Source organism: Phragmites australis, chromosome 3, assembly GCF_958298935.1.
Source record: "Phragmites australis chromosome 3, lpPhrAust1.1, whole genome shotgun sequence".
In the NCBI taxonomy this organism is placed as follows: Eukaryota; Viridiplantae; Streptophyta; class Magnoliopsida; order Poales; family Poaceae; genus Phragmites; species Phragmites australis.
The window spans coordinates 33,067,648-33,087,205 of record NC_084923.1 but is presented as its reverse complement, the minus strand read 5'-3'; the positions used below and the strand labels follow the sequence as shown (position 1 = coordinate 33,087,205).

The 19,558-nt window shown below is 42.4% G+C and overlaps 1 protein-coding gene across 1 annotated transcript; it reads right to left on the bottom strand.

Annotated features, from left to right (window-relative positions):
- Positions 1–7,103: 7,103 nt before the first annotated feature.
- LOC133912841 (lysine-specific demethylase JMJ26-like) lies at positions 7,104–14,625 on the bottom strand. The gene is made up of 16 exons (XM_062355772.1): positions 14,308–14,625; positions 13,554–13,703; positions 12,196–12,375; positions 11,976–12,106; positions 11,591–11,690; positions 11,307–11,439; positions 11,167–11,230; positions 10,295–11,078; positions 9,489–9,821; positions 8,992–9,223; positions 8,530–8,900; positions 8,374–8,446; positions 8,193–8,278; positions 7,958–8,077; positions 7,798–7,862; positions 7,104–7,675 (listed from the first exon to the last, which is right to left on the bottom strand). The coding sequence occupies exons 1-16, from the start codon at positions 14,551–14,553 to the stop codon at positions 7,474–7,476; spliced, it is 3,270 nt and encodes a 1,089-aa protein (XP_062211756.1). The 5' UTR covers positions 14,554–14,625; the 3' UTR covers positions 7,104–7,473.
- Positions 14,626–19,558: the final 4,933 nt, after the last annotated feature.

Genomic DNA, 19,558 nt, shown 5'->3' with positions numbered 1-19,558 from the left:
CATCACAGTGGATAATCCAGAAGATGGAGATGATTATGCAAAGGTTGTGCTGCTACCCATTTCGTATGCTCGCAAACACCTTAAGACGCATATAGGAAGATAGTAAGAGAGATTCAAAAATATCAACAAGTGAATTGTTTTAACAAACTATTTAGCTATAATTGATTAAATATTCATCTTTAAAAAAGATAATTAGTTGGAAAAGTTAACAATATCTGAAAAAGCATAATTAAACATGACAATGCAACATCAACCACATGTCATCATCCACTAGCCATGATTCGCCATAGTGGTATCATCCAGAACAGTATTAAATACTTCCTTTCAATATGAAGAGACAATATCGTTACAATTAAAGTAAATATATTCATATGAATGCATATGTATGCACAAGTCATATTATTCCTCATATTTACCCCTTCACGGGTGACGTAAGCGTGTGTAACATACCCCTTCACGGGCAACATATGGCGCGGTACCGATACAATCACAGCTATGCACGATGACAAAACTTACAATACAAGATATCATATTTATAGTATGCTTTATGCATAGATAACAATATAACTTCTAAGATATGTATATACTTCAAAAAAAATTATACTATAATAATGAATAGCTGTAAACGACATATCTCATTTTCTGCACTTTATAACTCAAGAGTCAACTATACTTAAGAAAGGTAAGCAATAAAGTAGCATGTATCACTTTTAGTTTATTAGATTAAATATATGTGTTGCAATTAAAATTTATGGAGATAATCAAATAACAAGTTAAAGCATAGCCATCCGCTAAATTCACCTACCTTCACCGACGATGAAGGCGGGCACTAGCTGCAACCCAAAGAGGCACCACCAAAAGACATGTTCCTACTCTGAAAACCCCGCATGCAAGACGATATCAAAATGATGAAGAAACATCTACCGCTTTTCTGCAAGACATCAAGCGAGAACTTCCTCTAACGAGGTCAAAGACAGAAAAACAAAAACACCACACAGACTAACTCTAGACGGATAACAACATTTTTTTTACCAATTACTCCTAAACTGATCATCCAAATTGAACATGCTATAACTTTCATTCTAGGCTTATGGTCGAATTCGCAAAGATTATGCCTCAAATTTCAAAATTAAGTTGATGCACGCAATGGATCAACTAAAACACTAAACCGATGACAAACACAACCATTCCCGACTATCTATAAATATCTAAGGACTAATTAGAAAGTACACAATAATTAAAGATGAATTTCGATAAAAACTAAATCTCATCCTTTTCCTCTTTCTTCTTCTCCTTCCTTTCTTCTTCCTGTCCTTCTCTCCCTTCCTCCTCCTTCTTGCTCCTCACCTCCCAGCCCTTGGCATCCTCGAGGGGGCCGAGCGTGGCGGCTGCAAGCGACGCAGCATAGTGGAGGTAGTCAGGCGACAGTAATGGCGGGCACTGGCGATGGCGAGTGGCGGCTAGGGTTATGAGGAGGAATGGTCAGGTGTTGGGATAGTCTAGGTGAAAATCAGGGTGGTGACCAATCCCAGGTGACCTTATCCTCTTTTTTTTTTCTATCTAATGATCTAGATTTATTGATTTCGCTACAGATTCATCATATGTCCAAACGAGGCGTTAGATAGGAAAACCGAATTGTCTTCACAAAATCTACGCATCACGGTTTCTGATCATCCATCTATCTGAGCAATGAATCAAAAAGTCAAATTTTACCCTCACACAGGCCTACACGTATGAATTTCTGAAAATTCTCGGGTATTACATGGGCAAATTTTAGTTCTGCTGCGATTTGATCCAGCAAAATTCTCGGGTAGTACAGGGGCAAATTTTGGTTCTGCTGCGATTTGATAGAGCAAGCAAATTGAACTTGCGCCCAAGTAGCGAGCAACCGGCTTTACGTTAAGGAAAATGGACGGTGCGGAGCTGCCTCTGGAATGGAATTCGCAGACAGCATACGAGAGAGATCATGCATTGCTTTCTGAGCCTACTGCAGCTGCTCCTGCTGCGAACATCACATCATGATCATGGCCCCTAATCCTACCATAATTTGACAAAGAAATGAATAACAGCAATCGCATCCATCACCAGCTCTGAGCGTTTAGTATGATGGTGCTGTTAGAAATAGTTGAAATTCTCCTTGTATCATGCGATAATGCTGTTGGTGATTCGGTTTGAGAGTTTTAGAGATAGAGTTAGAGTTGGATTTCTTCTCAACCAAGCTGTACAGCAAATCAACCGAACACAACAACCTTGATGTAATCCTATTGGCCCTTTGCCGCTATATAACATGTACCCGTGGTGAACCGAGTTTGGTAACCACGTTTTCCCTAATCTTTTCATGGTAATCAGAGCATCTTCTTCCTAATACATCTACCTTCTATCCCTAGTCGTCAATGGCATCACCATCCTGCTACACCCCGCCTACTCTCGGTCCCTCCGTCTCGGAAAAACTGACCAGGGACAACTTTCGCCTCTGGAAGGCGCAAGTGCTCCCAGCCATCCGTGGAGCCCAACTCATGGGTATCCTTGAAGGAAAATCTCCGGCACCTCCCAAGACCATCGAAGAGGAAGATGCTGTGAATAAGAAAATCGTCGTACCCAATCCGGAGTATGACAGATGGTTGGCGAAAGATCAGCAGCTTCTAGGCTACCTGATCAACTCGGTCGCCAAAGACGTCCTGGCGCAAGTCGCAACACTGGAGTCGTCGGCCGAGCTCTGGAAGGCGCTTGAGAACATGTTCTCTGCGCACTCCAGGGCGCGGGTGTCCAATCTGCGCATGCAACTCGCCAATCTCAAGAAGGGAACCATGTCTACATCGGCTTACTTCACCAAGATGATTGGGATCAAGGACGAGCTTGCTGCAGTTGGTAAGATTATAGATGATGAGGAAGTTGTAAATAAAATCTTGAATGGCCTTGATTACGGGTACAACCCTTTTGTGTCTTCTGTTCTTGGGCGAGCTGATCCGACTTCTTTGGATGAACTCTATGCTCAATTATTGGCATATGACGCACGCTTGGAGTTGTACCAGGATAATCAAGGAGGAGGAGGACAGTATGTCTCTTCGGCTAATGCTGTAAATCGTGGGCGTGGTGGCTCTCGCGCTCGCGGCAGTCGTCGGGGGCGCGGTCATGGTAGAGATGGACCACAACGTAACAACTCTGGTGGATGAGGATCTTCCAAGCAAGGAGGCCAAAAATCCAATTCCAAGCCCACTTGTCAGATCTGCAAGAAGATCGGTCATGAGGCGTCAATCTGCTGGTATAGATATGATGAAGATGAGGAGCAACCAAATGACAAGACAGCAGGAGCAGCAACCGTGGGCTATGGAGTAGACACCAATTGGTACATGGATAGTGGTGCTTCGGATAATATCACTGGAGATCTAGAGAAGCTATCTGTTCGTGACCGCTACAATGGACGTGATCAAGTGCACACTGCAAGCGGTGCAGGTATGAAAATTAGTAATATTGGTAGTACTATTTTACATACCCCCGTTAGAGATCTGCACCTTGACAACGTCCTTCATGTTCCTAGTGCAACAAAAAGTCTTGCTTCCGTTCATCGTGTAACCTCTGACAATAACGTGTTTCTTGAATTCCATCCTAATTTCTTTCTTATCAAGGATCAGGAAACGAGAAGAATCCTCCATTAGGGTAGATGCAAAGGTGGCCTGTATCCCTTAACGTCCCAGCTAGAAGAGGACTCAAGGAAGCAGGCCCATGGAGTCAATAAACCATCGTCCTCAAGATGGCATAGCCGTCTAGGTCACCCTGCCTCTCCTATCGTAGATCATGTTCTTAGAGAGAATAAACTTTCTTTCATTAGTAGTGAGAATAAAGATTCTATTTGTGATTCCTGTCAAATGGCCAAGAGCCATCAGCTACCTTATTCTATATCAACCAGCATATCTACAAGTCCTCTTGATTTAATCTTTTCGGATGTTTGGGGTCCGGCTCCTTTATCTGTAGGTCGTCACTCTTACTATGTTAGTTTTATTGACGACTACAGTAAATACACCTGGATATATCTTCTGAAAAAGAAATCAGAGGTCTTCCAAGTTTTTCATAACTTTCAAAACCTTGTTGAAAGGAAGTTCAATAGAAAAATTCTCTCTATGCAAACGGATTGGGGGGGGTGAGTACCAAGGGTTAAATTCCTTCTTTCAAAAGATAGGCATCTCACATAGAGTCTCTTGTCCTCATGCTCACCAACAAAACGGAGCAGCCGAGCGCAAACACCGCCATATAGTAGAGGTTGGTTTGGCTCTCCTTGCAAATGCCTCCATGCCTCTAAAACTTTGGGACGAGGCGTTTCTCACAGCAACATACCTCATTAATCTCCTCCCTAGCCGTGTGATCAAATATCAAACTCCTACTGAACTTCTTCTCAAAGAGAAACCAGATTATAACTCCTTGAGAGTGTTTGGATGTGCGGTTTTGCCAAATTTGAGACCCTACAACAACAGGAAGCTCGCTTTTAGGTCCACGCGATGTGTTTTTCTTGGCTACAGCGCCATGCACAAAGGTTTCAAATGTCTTGAACCATCTACAGGCCGAGTCTACATCTCTCGTGATGTTATTTTCGATGAAACAATTTTTCCTTTCGCTCAACTCCGTTCTAATGCAGGAGCTCTTCTTCGCAAAGAGATCCTTCTTCTTCCACAAAATCTCCTCGCTACAGGGGGTGTAGATAGTACTAATCCAATATTTACTAATCCTGCTGTTGAGATTGATGATGTGCAGGAAAATTTACAAGAAACTTCGGCCTCAACTGGTTCACAAACCTCTAGTGACATGATCTTCCCTCCGGCCGCAGCAAATCCCGGTGGTGGATCCGATGGAGATCGACCTGCTAATTCTCCTGCCGTGTCAGGTGCGCGATCCCACAAGAATACGGCTCCTGATGGCGACTGCATGGACTCGGCGTCTGTCGGGCGTACGGGAATCAGCCCCGACTCGGCGCGTGGGGGGGATGGACCTGTGCCTCCGACCGTCCCGGTGCCCCCTGGTTCTACTTCGACGAATCACAGCGCAGCAACCAGGCGACTGTCTTCTGCGGAAGGCGGATCCTCTACACCGAGTTCTGGATCGGGTGCGGCCACGCAGACTACTCCGCCCGTTCCTCTGTCTCCTTCAGCGTTTGGTTCAAGCAATCCAGATGCTGAGGTCCAGGTTTCAATTGATATTCAGAGACCAAGGACACGATTGCAGAGTGGCATTGTGAAGCCCAAAAAATTTCATGATGGGACAATTAGGTATGGAAACTTTTGTGCAACAGGAGAACCGGAGAATATACAAGAAGCTTTTGGTGATCCAAAGTGGAAGAAAGCCATGGAAGATGAATATCAAGCTTTGTTAAAGAATCATACTTGGCATCTTGTTCCTGAGAAAGAAGGTAAAAATCTCATTGATTGTAAATGGGTATTTAAAATTAAAAGAAAGGCAGATGGCACTATTGATAGGTACAAAGCCCGGCTAGTAGCAAAAGGTTTTAAACAACGATATGGCATTGATTATGAGGACACCTTTAGTCCTGTAGTGAAAATTGCTACTGTCAGGCTTGTTTTGTCTATTGCAGTATCTAAAGGATGGTGCCTTAGACAATTAGATGTACAGAACGCGTTTCTTCATGGTGTTCTGGAAGAAGAGGTATATATAAGACAACCTCCAGGCTTTGAGAGTGCAGAGACACCACTTCTTGTGTGCAAGCTTGACAAGGCCATATATGGATTGAAGCAAGCGCCAAGGACCTGGTATTCTAGGTTAAGCTCTAAACTTATCGATCTTGGTTTTAAGACTTCAAAGTCAGATACATCACTCTTTATATATCAAAAGGGACATGTGACAATATTTATGTTGATATATGTTGATGATATAATTGTTACTAGCTCCTCTCAAGATGCAATTGCAGCTTTACTTAGAGATCTCAAGAAGGACTTTGCCTTGAAGGATCTTGGAGAGTTACACTACTTTCTAGGTATTGAAGTGCGCAAAGAAAAGGATGGCATATTGCTGTCACAAGAAAAATATGCAAGGGAAATTCTTTCTCGTGTTGGCATGAAGAACTGTAAGCCATCCCCCACACCTTTGTCATCTACAGAAAAGCTGTCGTGTCATGTAGGAACAGCGCTCAATTCTGAAGACAACACGAGATACAGGAGTATAGTTGGTGCACTTCAATACCTTACTCTTACAAGACCCGATCTGGCATATTCAGTAAACAAGGTGTGTCAATTCTTACACTCTACTACCACGGTTCATTGGACTGCTATTAAGAGAATATTGAGGTATGTGAAGCACACGATTGGTATAGGCTTAAAGCTACAGGAATCTAGTTCAATGCTGATTAATGCTTTTTCTGACGCTGACTGGGCTGGAAGTATTGATGATAGAAGATCCACTGGAGGCTTTGCTGTTTTCTTTGGTACTAATCTTATCTCTTGGAGTGCTAGGAAACAAGCAACGGTGTCTCGGTCAAGTACTGAAGCAGAATATAAATCTATGGCAAATGCAACAGCTGAGGTAATTTGGCTAGAATCCTTGTTGAAGGAACTTCGAATACATTTGCAGCAGCCTCCTTGTTTATGGTGTGATAATTTAGGAGCAACTTATTTATCTGCCAACCCAGTGTTTTATGCTAGAGCAAAGCATATACAAATTGATTTCCACTTTGTTCGTGAGAGAGTCGCAAACAAGCAATTACAGATACGGTTGATACCTTCTGGAGATCAGCTAGCTGACGGATTTACAAAGGCATTACCAGTCCGCAAGTTTGAAAACTTTCAAGGCAATCTAAATCTTCAAGACAAGAAAAGTTTAGATTGAGAGGGGCTGTTAGAAATAGTTGAAATTCTCCTTGTATCATGCGATAATGCTGTTGGTGATTCGGTTTGAGAGTTTTAGAGATAGAGTTAGAGTTGGATTTCTTCTCAACCAAGCTGTACAGCAAATCAACCGAACACAACAACCTTGATGTAATCCTATTAGCCCTTTGCCGCTATATAACATGTACCCGTGGTGAACCGAGTTTGGTAACCACGTTTTCCCTAATCTTTTCAGGTGCCACCTCAATCCTGACAGGACTGCAGGAGCTTGTTCTGTTCAATCCATGGCTTGGATACATTCCAGGCACCAACAACAAAGTGCAGGATGTACAGTACTACACTACTTTACCATAGCTATCCATGACAATTACTAACAAAATATCAGCCGCATACACACGCTGCTTACAGTCTTGTCTATCGCTATTGCCCAGCCGCTACATGAAGAGTTCATACAGCGAGCAACTAGCATGATCCTTCCAAAATGGTGTCAGCCGGCAATCACCATATGAACAAAAGCCAGACACCGAAATGGCGTCTGGGGGTGACCAATACCTCAGCACTCTAAACTACAACCTTCTCCCAAATTGACTGCGTCCAGATCGATCAGTACCGCCTTCATCTTTCCTGTCAGAACCGAATCGATCAATCACATGAGATTGCGAGAGCCTTTTCGGCGACCACGGCCTTTAGGCTTTTTCGCATCAGCAGCTTCATGGTTGGACTTGTCTTCCCTCTTCAGATCGTCACCTTGGTCATCTACAGGAGCATCTTTGGACTTGTTGTCTTCGCTCGTCAGCGTGTGACCACCCTGCCTTTTATTGCTGGGCTGGCCAGCCCCACTCTTCAACCTGATGGATCAATCACAAATCAATCAGTGACCAAGATATCCCCTGAAATTTCTCAGTATCCATTACGACTTCAGACCTTTATAGAGCAAAATTAAGACTGGACTGTTGCCGCTGCGACTTACCCTTCAGGGGAAGAATCCAAGAAATTTATAACATCCTTCAGAGCATGAATAACAATCTTCTTGATCTGAAGGCACCAGATTTGGCTCCAGGTTAGTCATCATATCAAAATAGTACAACATCGTAAGCAGAAATCAATCATTGAATACATGGCATGCCAACCTCCAATTTGTCTTCTTTAGCCCTGTGATCGGATGGAAGTCGTCTAAACTCCCCAGTCAGTTTAATACACTCACCGACATTTTCAGGGGAAACGAAGTCCATCGCGACCTTGATGCAAGACTGCGCAAATGAAAATGGCTTCAGTTTTTAAGCAACGAGATATTTGTCGCTACATTCAAAAGAAAAAAGAGCAAAAATTAATCTGCACCGTCAAACTAGTTACGCTCTGTCATACCTTCAAATTCCTGACTTGGTGAGGACATCCAGCAGGAATGAAAATCGCTTCACCAAGTTTCTGCTCAAACGTCCAGGGTTCAACACCTAAACAAGCATGCCATCACATAAGAGAAATGGCATAACAAAACTAGACAATGCATTCGTGAAGTCTGAATACATCACATAACAAGTTCACTAACCGTATTCTTCCTTGAGCTTTCTCTTATGCTCCTCAGTTAAGTAGAAAGTTTGATCATGAATTGGGTGAATAACCTGCATAATTGATATGATCTATAGGTCAGCATAGGAAATATAAGGGAAATAAATTCCTGACAAGTGTAAGGGAAAAAAAAGACCTGCTTAACAGGGTTGCAATGGACGTGCCGAAATTCTGAGGCATGCTTCCTAAGATACTCTTGTAATTTATCAGAATCCTCTCTACGGAAAATATCCCATAAAGCTCCACCAGTTCTCTGCTGCTCTCCGCCATCCTGATCTGTTCCGAGAGGAACACCACGGACTTCCTTTGAAGGCCTACACCCGTCTTTGTAACCTTGATTGTCCGAAATATAATGAGCTCCATTACGCATCTTATCAGATCTATTATCCTTGTGATTGTGATCTGAACACTGCCCACCTTCACTTTGTACCTTAGATTCATGAGATGATAGTTTATCCTTAACATCACCTTCAGTATCACCAGGTGGTAAAACATTGATGTCCGAACCTGCGTATTGAAAACAAGAATGTCGTTGTAAATTATAATCAAACCGAAAGACCTTTTTTTTGGTAACCAAAAGTAGACCTGTACAACTCACCATCGGAAATATCTTTACAAGTACGATCGTTACGTGGTGTATTTGATGTTTCATCAACAGCTATATCCCTGGATTCAGTACATGATGGTGATAGCCCGCGTTCAGTGCCTGATTCTAGAACACCGTAAAGTTCCTGAAGATCTTGTTCTCTCATTTTCTTTCTGGCTTTTTCTATCTTCTGAAGCTGATAAGTCTCATAGGACACTTCTGCTGTGTGTGTTAAAATATTTACCTGGTTAAAACACACTTCTCACAATTAATTACTGCCATGGCATTAATTGAAAACTAAGCAACTGACAAAAAAGAGAGAAGTACTGATGGTTAGTACCATCTGGGTATAAAGCTGCAACTTGAAAAAGATCAAATCACACATAAAGAAAGCTACCCAGTATAAGACCTAGCTTTGCATAAGTCAATTTTATTCTACACTGAAGGTACAGGGCACAACCACAAGTGTCATAAAATGAGAAACATGAAATCACCATTAAACAACATACCGCATCAGACATGTCACAGTGAAGCTTGGTCACAGAATCGCCCCTGCCTAACTCTTGGTAAAATCCATAAGCGATGTAAGTTTTTGGCCCAAGATCTGGCTTCAGGGCACCATCAGGAAGCTTGGTGGCGAGATTTAGAGGACCATATCGAGGATCAATATACTCAGGAAATGGTAATGCACTGATAAATTCAGCACCATGGCGAGGCAATCTCTGATCAAACGAACTAGATGGTGGCCAGTCCTTTAGCTTAAGTATCTCGGGCCACTGTGTCGAGGGGTGAGTTCTGCCTCTCGTATATCCCACAAAGAACATGCGTATATTAATTTCCACCTGCACCATAATTGTGCATGCTAAGTGCTTAATATTTCTATATTAGCTTTAAACTACATAGCAGTCTGTCTGCATGCATACAGATAACACCATTTCTTGGAAATTGGAACGAAAGTTAAATTCACTGATCAATCAACAAAGTCCTTTACTACTTGTAGAGCATGCCTTGTTTCTTGACATAGTAATCAGTAAATCTTATATCCAAATTGTGCAGCCACCATAAAATTGACATGGGGAAAAAAAGATATGCGACAGTGTACAAACATCGACAAGGCAGGGGAATGAACCTGTCCATACACCCATCCCCCCAAACGAACCCAGCAAAGGCAACCAAAAAAACTAACAGCACATCCAAGGGAAACATTCTTTTAAAAACAGACATTTATATATATATATATATATATATATATATATATATATATATATGAGGTCATTCAATGCACCTACACATTAAGGGAAATAGAGTTCCTAACCTCACACCAATCAAGGCAATCTACTGCCCTGACAGCGAAGTGCTCATCTTCCACGGTGCCATTGGTCTTTTTCTCTCGCAATGCCCGCCACATAACTAATGGCTCCCAACTGAGACCAGAGGTTAACCGAAGGACATCAGAAACAATAACTGGTTCACCCTTTGCCCAATGCATCTGAAAGTGCACCAAGTCATCCTCTCTGATACCAGTGGCAAGCGGACAGTAGAGGTGGTTATCAGTGAAGCCCTTCCTATTTGCAGCCTCCCGCATGTCCTGAGTTCTTACCTTTCCTGAATGATCATAGCAAGGGCACTGATCACTTCTTTTGGCTACTGCTTTTGCAAATATCTCACTCCTAACAATTCTGTCAGCTCGTTCTTCTAAATCGGAAAGCATCATCTCTGGGAGCAAGCATTTGAGGCCCAACAATGAACCACCGCAACCTCCTAGCTCCTTTGGTGGGCAAGGTATGCTACCATCACTTTTTGCTTTCCACAGTAGCAAAGGGCTATTTGGATCCTCACTAGCAGCCATGCCATTGCAAGGCTCATCATTTGGGGACTTCATGTGCCCCTTTAAGGAGGCCCTTCTATTCCCATCCTTTGACTTAGGAATAGAACCAAAAGCATAATCCTTGCCTCTATCTTCATACTGCGCACTCATTACCTCTTCTCCTCCAGGAATCTCATCTTTGCGGATCTCCCAGCAGCATGCAAGGCACAAATCATAAAAACAGCACTTGCAACTTCTATGAAAATCAACTATAGAAGTTCTACAGTTATTGCTGCATTAAAAGAATAAGAAGAAAATCCTTAATCAGATGCTTGATGCTATAACATTTATGGCACAAAGGAAAAGACAAAGGACCATACCAGTAGACACGCTCATCTAAATTACATTCAGCTTGTTCCAACTTCACTTTATTCACCAAAACACCTGCAAACAAAAACGAATGAACATGTACAACAACCTCAGTTACAAGAATGTGTCATGTGACACCAGAACATGATACCTTTTATTTTAGCCTCTAGTTCCTTCTCCTCCATCTGCTCCTGTCGCAGTTTTCTCAACCAGGGAAGCAACAAGCTTAAGACATGACAAGCATAACGGATTTGATTTTCTTCAGAAATTTCCTTTTTTGGAGGCTGCTTCATGAGGAATGGGCAGTCATTAAATAAGAGTAGAAAGGAATAGTTTGCATAAAAAATGTAATATGCAGAAGAATAAAAAATGTAATATGCAGAAGAAACGGAAAAGTTGTAAAGGCAGAAAAGAGATGGAATGCTAATTGCAAACCTCTTCAACTCCTCGCATCCGTAGGCATGCCTTGCAGTTACAGTTCTTGCGACAATATGGGCACTTTGCAGCAAATTCATCTTCTGACAAATCGGGATACCTATATACCAAGAACAGTTTAGTGTTGTACAATACACAAGATCAAATAACATGGCCACACGTCAATAGCCAATGAAATGAAAATATTGTGAGGAAAAGGTATGCACTTTTATGTAGCACAGAAGCAGTTGAATAAAGTGTCAAAAAATAGTGGGTGCATATAGAAAGTAGTGATTGACTAAAGCAGGTGTATGTAATTTATATATGTAAATGTCATATTACAAGGATACAGTAGATAATGGGCAGTCAAATTAGTAGACAAGAAGAATGAGAAAACTTGACTCACCATCGTTGCATGCATGGCACACAGAAGCGCTTATTCTTGCATGACATACACCAGACCACCCTCTCTTTATCATTCCTCTGGCATTGGTGGCACATTAGGGCATTTTCCCCAGTCAACATCTTCTTCCCTTTCTAGATAATTGAAACAACACTTACATTCATCAAAATAGTTATGGAAAATTGTTCCATAAACAACTTATACCAGGAAATGAGTAGCTTACCCTATTATGTTCATCGCAATTTTTATCCTTGGAGGATGAGACCTTCTTTTGTTCTTCATCCACTCTCTGCAGTATTTTTGTGATCAAATCCTTCCCTGCATCTCTTTGTTTCCGCTTCTTTGCAGTCTGTGAAACCTCATCATTCCCTGAGTCCTTGTCCCTCACTGTATCAGCATCATCCTGCCAGGGAACGAACTTAGCCCTCAACATTCATCTTTAAATAGATGAGACAAGGTGATAAACTTCGCTTGCTAATAGCCTAGTACGACCCTAGGATTAGATTATAAAGTAAACATCTTTCAGGAACGCAACATGATACTAGCGTATTCCTATACGTCTACATGCCCAACAATATGCGGAATGATGACCATTGCACATCCCAACCTTTCCGGGTTTAATGATGAAGGATTGTAATGCACTGCTACCTTTTCCAATGATGCTTCATTTATGCGATGTTCCGGAAATATATTAGCAAAATCGAAATTAAAGTTCCACTTGATTGTTTTGTTTGATTCCAAACCCCATTGTCTGGGTAAGAAACTAAAAGGTTCAAATCTTGTAGGAAAGCACAAAAAATATAAGGCGAAAGAAAAGGTCAGCAACTAGCAAGGCAGCGTGCCTGCAAGCCATTTAACTCAAAAGATCCTCTAAAGAACTATATAGTTTACCGCATTGCGTTTGCCATAGCTTTTGCCTTTGGATAATTGTGCCCCACTGTCTCCTTTCTCTGCTTGGCTTTTCGCAGGCCCCTGTTTCCTCCCAGTATCAGTCCTCCCAGTATCAGTTGTTTTATTCCGCTTCACAGGCTCTAAAACCCCGTTGTTCTCAGTTCCTTCAACAGATGAAATTCCCTTGCCATCCTATGACCAAAATAGCAGAAATAATAGAAGATTCACAAAAGAAAATTGAAGTATAAGCTCAAAAGCACCAAAACTGAGGTTCTACAGCAAGGTAGCAACAGTATTACGAGAAAAAAAAGGAACTTTTGTACTTTTACATACAATGAATGACAGAAACAGAAAGATAAATACAAAAAAAAAACATCTATACACGAAAGGAAGTACATGAAACACAACAATTTGCTGATCATTAAGCACTTCCTAGTTACAGTGAGAAAACACCCACATATTATCAGCACCTTTACTAGTCAGCGTCGAGAATCTGATTTCTGCAAAGCGAAATAAAAACGAACAAAGGTTTACACCATTTTGAACCGGACCTGGAACGTGTGACAAGGTGTTTAGATTTTTCAGGAAACATTTAGAAAAGGTCTAAAATTTTGTAGCCAAGCACCGTCGGACACATGGCTACAAAACTATTCCTAAATCAACTGCTGCAGAGGATGCTGCGTAATTTACCCCATTCGTTTCGCGGCTGCTTTTACTGCTGGGGAACTGGGCCTTGCTATCCACTTGCTCCGCTTTCGCTTTTCTGGGTCCCTTCTTCGTCCCGGCATCAATCTTGGCCCTTTTGGGCTTCACTTGATTGTTCGCAGTTTTGTCATCATTCTATTGTCAAAATAGTAGCAATTAGTCAACTGAACTGAGGCACATCCTCGACAATGATGAATCAATAAAATGGCAAGTAGATGTTTTTTCAGAGAGTTCGACACAAGTCGAGATAAAATCAACATATATCTGAAGTAAGGCGCTTGTGGAAAAACAAACCCTGAAATGTCAATGGAGGAGGAGGGAGGTATGTCAAAAGCTAGGCTTTTACTATAGGCATCGAATAGTAGAGCAAAAGAATCTTGAAGAGAAAAAACCCTTAAGTGACTGATCGATAGATACTCAAATGCTAGCAAAAACTGCATCTTTCCCGATCGGCATTGGATTGGCAAATAAACTAGTCTAACAAAGCAATATTATGGAATGATAGAATGGTTATTTTTACCCATTTTCCTGCCCCTAACCATAAAGTAAAGTCTTTTGTTTTGGTTCACGTTCCCTCACCCACCAAAACAAACAGAAACTAACCGTAGAACAAAAGACAAAAAAAAAAAAAAAGCTAGGGGAAATGCAATAAAAGACCGGCAATAGCAGACGCGAAACGACGCGATCCCAAAAGAAAAGAGAGGAAAAAGGATTTGCTTGGAGAAAAGGACATTGCCACCTCGTCATCGTCGTCGGTGTCGCGCTCGCAGAAGGCGTTGGGCGCGGGCCTCCTCTCCCTGAGCATCCTGTCCCCCACCGCCACACCACCCATCGCCGGGGAAGCGAAGGCCCTGTCGCCGCCCCGCCGCTTCTTTCCCTTCCCCTTCCCCCGCCCTTTCGGCTTCGTCAGCTCGCCGCCAACTGCAGCCACGGAAACCGTGGCCCCACCACCGCCCGCGACCCCCTCCGTCTCCTCCTCCGACATGACCGCAGCTTTGAAGAAGAAAAGTGGTGCGCGTGTGTATGTGCGCTCGTGCAGTGGAGAAGTGGGAGAGTCGGCGATGGAAAGTCTGAGGATGATTTTCTTGCGAAATTGGCGTACCATTTTAGTATTTCTTTCGGTCTTCGAGCGGACGATTTGGGCGCGGAAACGACGCGGCGACCGAGACGGCCTGCCCCATCCGGGCCGTCCGTGCGGCATCAGGAGCATCGCGGCCGTACGTGCAGTGGCAGGAAGTCCGGGTCTCGCCTCTGTTTTTAAATTTTGAAACGGGAGACGGACGACTGGGGAGGATGGAGGGAACAAAGGGCGGATCGATCAATTCCTGCGTGCGCCGCGGTTTCCTTCTTCCCGCCGGTACCAATGCGATACAATACAAGTATACAAATATACAAGCCAACCGTATGGTACCCCTTCTGGCTTCCAAGACGGTTTCTACTGAGCACTTGGCAAACACCTCTCCTGGTTGAAGGCGTACACACGTCCCTTTTACAGTCCTTTTTTACGCCTGTCAACTGGTGACAGTGGTAGTATCTAAACAATGTGCACATGTATCAATTCTATATAAATTCACACTCACACTCGTATGCACACAGCAGATCTACACATTACATATAGTTTGACGGAACCATTTAAGACTCTGCAAGTAACAGATACATCGCATTTCTATTGTGAAATCACACGTAAAGAAACGATTTTTATTTTTGGATCATGCACTGTGAGACACGAGGTCGAGCCAGGGGCTAACGCTCGTGGTTAGAGAACGATCAACTGTTCCTACTACTGTGCTATCAGCCTGTTCTAGTTTCATATGCCTAGGTGAGTATACTGGTGAGGCACTTTGATGCTTTCTGATTTTGTTACATGCAAGGTTGCTCTGCTAATCCTTTATGGGAAGTAAGCTGAGTGAAATCATATTTGTTAAAAAAGATGTTTGTTTGATTGTATTTGTCTGGATAAGCTGAACTGAGTTTTTGTTTAGTTGGTCGAATTTGAGGCTGTATGAGTGGATGTAAAAGTTGAGACTGTGATTGGTTGCTCGCATGAAAATGATTTTGTGACACTGACAAGTGAGCCTGCTTGCATGAGCGAACGCAGGAGCCTGCATCCATCGGGCCAAGCTACGGGCATACATTGCATCCCCACGCCAGACTGGAACAATGCATGTGGATAACCAAACACGTTTCTCTCTGAGAATATACGCATCCGCCAAACCAGGTTGCTCCCATACGAGCAACTAATCACACCCTATATTCATTTAACTTACGAATTATGCAATGGCTGTGTGTGAGAGCATATCTCTATTCATTTCCCCAATGGCAATGGACCAACGATGCTAGTGTTTTTGTCGCAGCTATACACTTCGGGTGTGATAGGTTGCCTGCACGGATTCTACTTGCATGGACCATATATGTAGGTTAAGTGGTATCATATTTGTTAATAAGAATTGTATTTGGTTGGTTGTATCTGTTTGAACAGGCTGAGCTGAGTTTCTGTTTGTTTGATCGAATCTGAGGCTGCATGAACAGATGCATGAGTTGAGACTGTAATTGGTTACCCACATAAAGATATTTTGTGACACTGACAAGTGTGTCTAGCTATATGAGCGAATGCATGAGTCTACATCTGTTAGGCTAGGCTACGTAGCTTCTCTCTTGGGCCGGGCTGCGGGGATATATTTGCATCTGCTGGGTCAAACTAGAACAGTGCATGTGGGCAACCAAACACGCTTTTCTCTGATATTATATGCATCCGCTGGGTCAGATTGTTCTTATGTATGCAAACCAATCAAACCCTTCATAACTCTCAACCTCGAATAGATTGCACAATGTTCCCTGCGCACTTTCATAAAATTGTATTGGCAAAATAATGTAGTACACTCCATTCAGTCTAAAATAAGTATTGTTTTAGGCATCGACACGGTTTTCAAAATACAACTTTGACTACTATATTTTATTGCAACACATTAATAAAATATAGCAAATATATACTATCATAAAAGTACTTTTCGAGACAAATATATTTATGTTATTTTTAAGTATCCAAACTTAATACATAAAAGTAATATATAGCCAAAGTTTGAAACAGTTGACTGCACGCAACTCAAAACAACACTTATTTAGGACTAGAGGAAGTACTATGTTATTGATGTTGTTTCAAACTTTTATTTAGCAATTGTTCGATTAAATAGATTCTAAATTTAAATATAATGAACAATAAATAGTAGCCAAGGATAAACAATGCATATTCGAACATGAGCATTTTATCATAGCATTCAACATAAATAATACTACTCATATTCAAAATGACATAAACTATGACAATCATTATAAGGTGGAATAACATAAGAAACATATCAACATGTGTTAAGCCATTTAGTGAGCTCCCAGTGCGGGTTACCGAATTAACAGCCATCTAACGTCAATGGCTTAAATAAATCATCAACTAGTGTGACAGTACCAAATTGTTATAGACCATAATTAACAAGTTCAATGTCTTGATAATCTAACAATTAAACAACTAGCATATAACAAATATTCCAATTTATCTAGCAAAATAGATATAACAATTTAATTGCCAACAGATAAATAAAATAATATAACATAATAGGAAATTCTATCCAATTGCACTATAAAACAACTATTATACTGTCACACTAATCTCCCTATGCCAACTATCATCATTGAGCATAAAAATCCACCATACTGGCATACAATTCTTGCCATATCAGCATACAAATTAACAGGCACCCGATATAGCAAATTGCAAGCTTAACTTTAAAAGGCAATAGGAACAGTCTTGCTTTCCAACGACGAAATCGAAGGCATAAATGTGTTATCATAGAAAATAGAGACACCTCCACTATGCAAAGGTCAAGAGGTGAATGTTTTTGGAGATACAATGCCTAGAACCTGCAGCATGGCATACTGCAACAGGTACCTAAGGAGCAGCAATCACCGCAACAGCAAGGGCCCCACTCTAGGCCAAGGAGGCTGTTGTCAACAGCTGGACCAGAATAGCGTGCACAAAGGACACGACCAACGCGCGCGCACACAGAAGCATGAGCTCACACACATGACACGTTGCAAACCAAGCGAAGACCAAACGGGATCCAAAACCACAACGGCTGACGCACACGCACACAACAAACAACCGCGAGAGCATGAGCATCGGTGGACAACCACCTGCAAGAAGCGCACGCGAAGGTGCAAACACGCAGAGACACCACCACAAAGTCCATCAAACACATGGCCACTAGAGCCTGCACGACTGAGCCAACGAAGACTTCTGATGGGCGACTGACACGTGTCACAATGGGGCCCACCTTTGAGAAGTCAAGCCGGCGACACTGTGGGCACCACCAGGCCGACGGGAAGGGTCAAACCGATGTGAACGCATGTGAGGTGAAGGAAATCGCCGAGGATCGGGAGGAGCTTGAGGTGGAAGATGAGGAGAGATTGATTCCGTTCAGATCCAACCGAGAAAAAGAAAAACCTGCACGTCCCATATATACTCGATTGAAAGAGGGAGAATTGGCTCTGTCCCTCTATCAGTCGTGCCCCACTAGGGCAGAGCAGTGCAAGGTGACGCCACCAGCTCCAGTCCCCCCTCACCCCTCCTATGCTCTGAATAAGGGCGCTTGGCTCTAGTGCTGGGCTACTATGCCTTTTGGCCTAGTAGCGGCCCAGTGCCGAGAGGCACAAGCCAAGTTTCCTCTCTTTTTTTGTTTTTGGAATTTCTTTATAAATTCAAATTTGACTCCATTCAAACTCGAATTTAAAAGGGAAAACACTCATAAATCCAAACAATTGCATTTGGTGTTTTGTTCCCTTTTGATTGGTCTATCACTGTGTACAAAGGGACAGTCTGGGTTTCCATGTACTTAAACACTTCCCACTAGTGATGCAGGTGGGACGGATTGTGGATAGCTGCAAAGCCACCACACTTACCGCAAATCAGGGGTTGAGGGGGCTTAATCTGTTGTACATAAATGCGATAAACATGAGCATGGATATTATTCCATAGGTAAAAGAACAAGAGCATAGTAGAAAGAATTCCTTACACATGAACATGGAGCAGAATAACAATACCATATAACATATGCAGAACATGAACTGAACAGCAAATACATTTCTTTTGTGAGATTGCTCTCAGTAAAAGTATAACAATTGGCCCCAGGACTCTGATGGTCCTGCTCCCTAATTGTTCTAGACAGTACATCATTGATTGGGCAAGATCTTAAGCTCTCAACTAGCAATTAGAACCTGTACTGAGTTCTCAAGAATGTAAGGCTCATCACGTACATCGTTGCAGTGCAAATTCAGAGTGCACGGAAATGGAACAGTAGAATCAAGCTACTGCTGAGATGGAGATGAAATTGAACAACAAATTGCAAAATACAGTAATTGCCACTTGGACAAGCAATTCATCCAGTATCAAAAATGTAAAGAGCACTATGATCTCACTGCAACACCAATCCACAAAGTGTATCTCAGTAAACAGGAACATACCAGATACACACATAGAGAAGCCTCCAGGTACTAGCACATTCAACCAAACTACAAGAGAAAACATAGGACTAAGCTAGTATACACAGAGAACATGCCCAATCTCATAATGTCTACACATCATCGAGCATTAACACACATGTAACCATACTGTTCAGAACATATAAGAGGAGGAGCAATACTCACAGAGAAATCCGCTGAAAAGAAAAATCAATCGAGGCAAGGCACAGCAAATAAGCTGTTGTCCCAGAAATCCTATTCACCGCCGTTGTCGCCGATGAGGAAGATAGAGATAAAAAGCCTCACCGCACTGCGACAGCGTGTGCGGGCGAGCCTCGGCATTCACAGCTCCGATCGACTCCAACACAGGGCTGCTCCACCCACTCCCTCCATTCACAAAACCGCCAAAACCCAAAGTCCGAGCTGCTCTTAGCTCGATCTCAATGATAGGGATCAAAACAATAGAGAGGAGATCAGAGAGG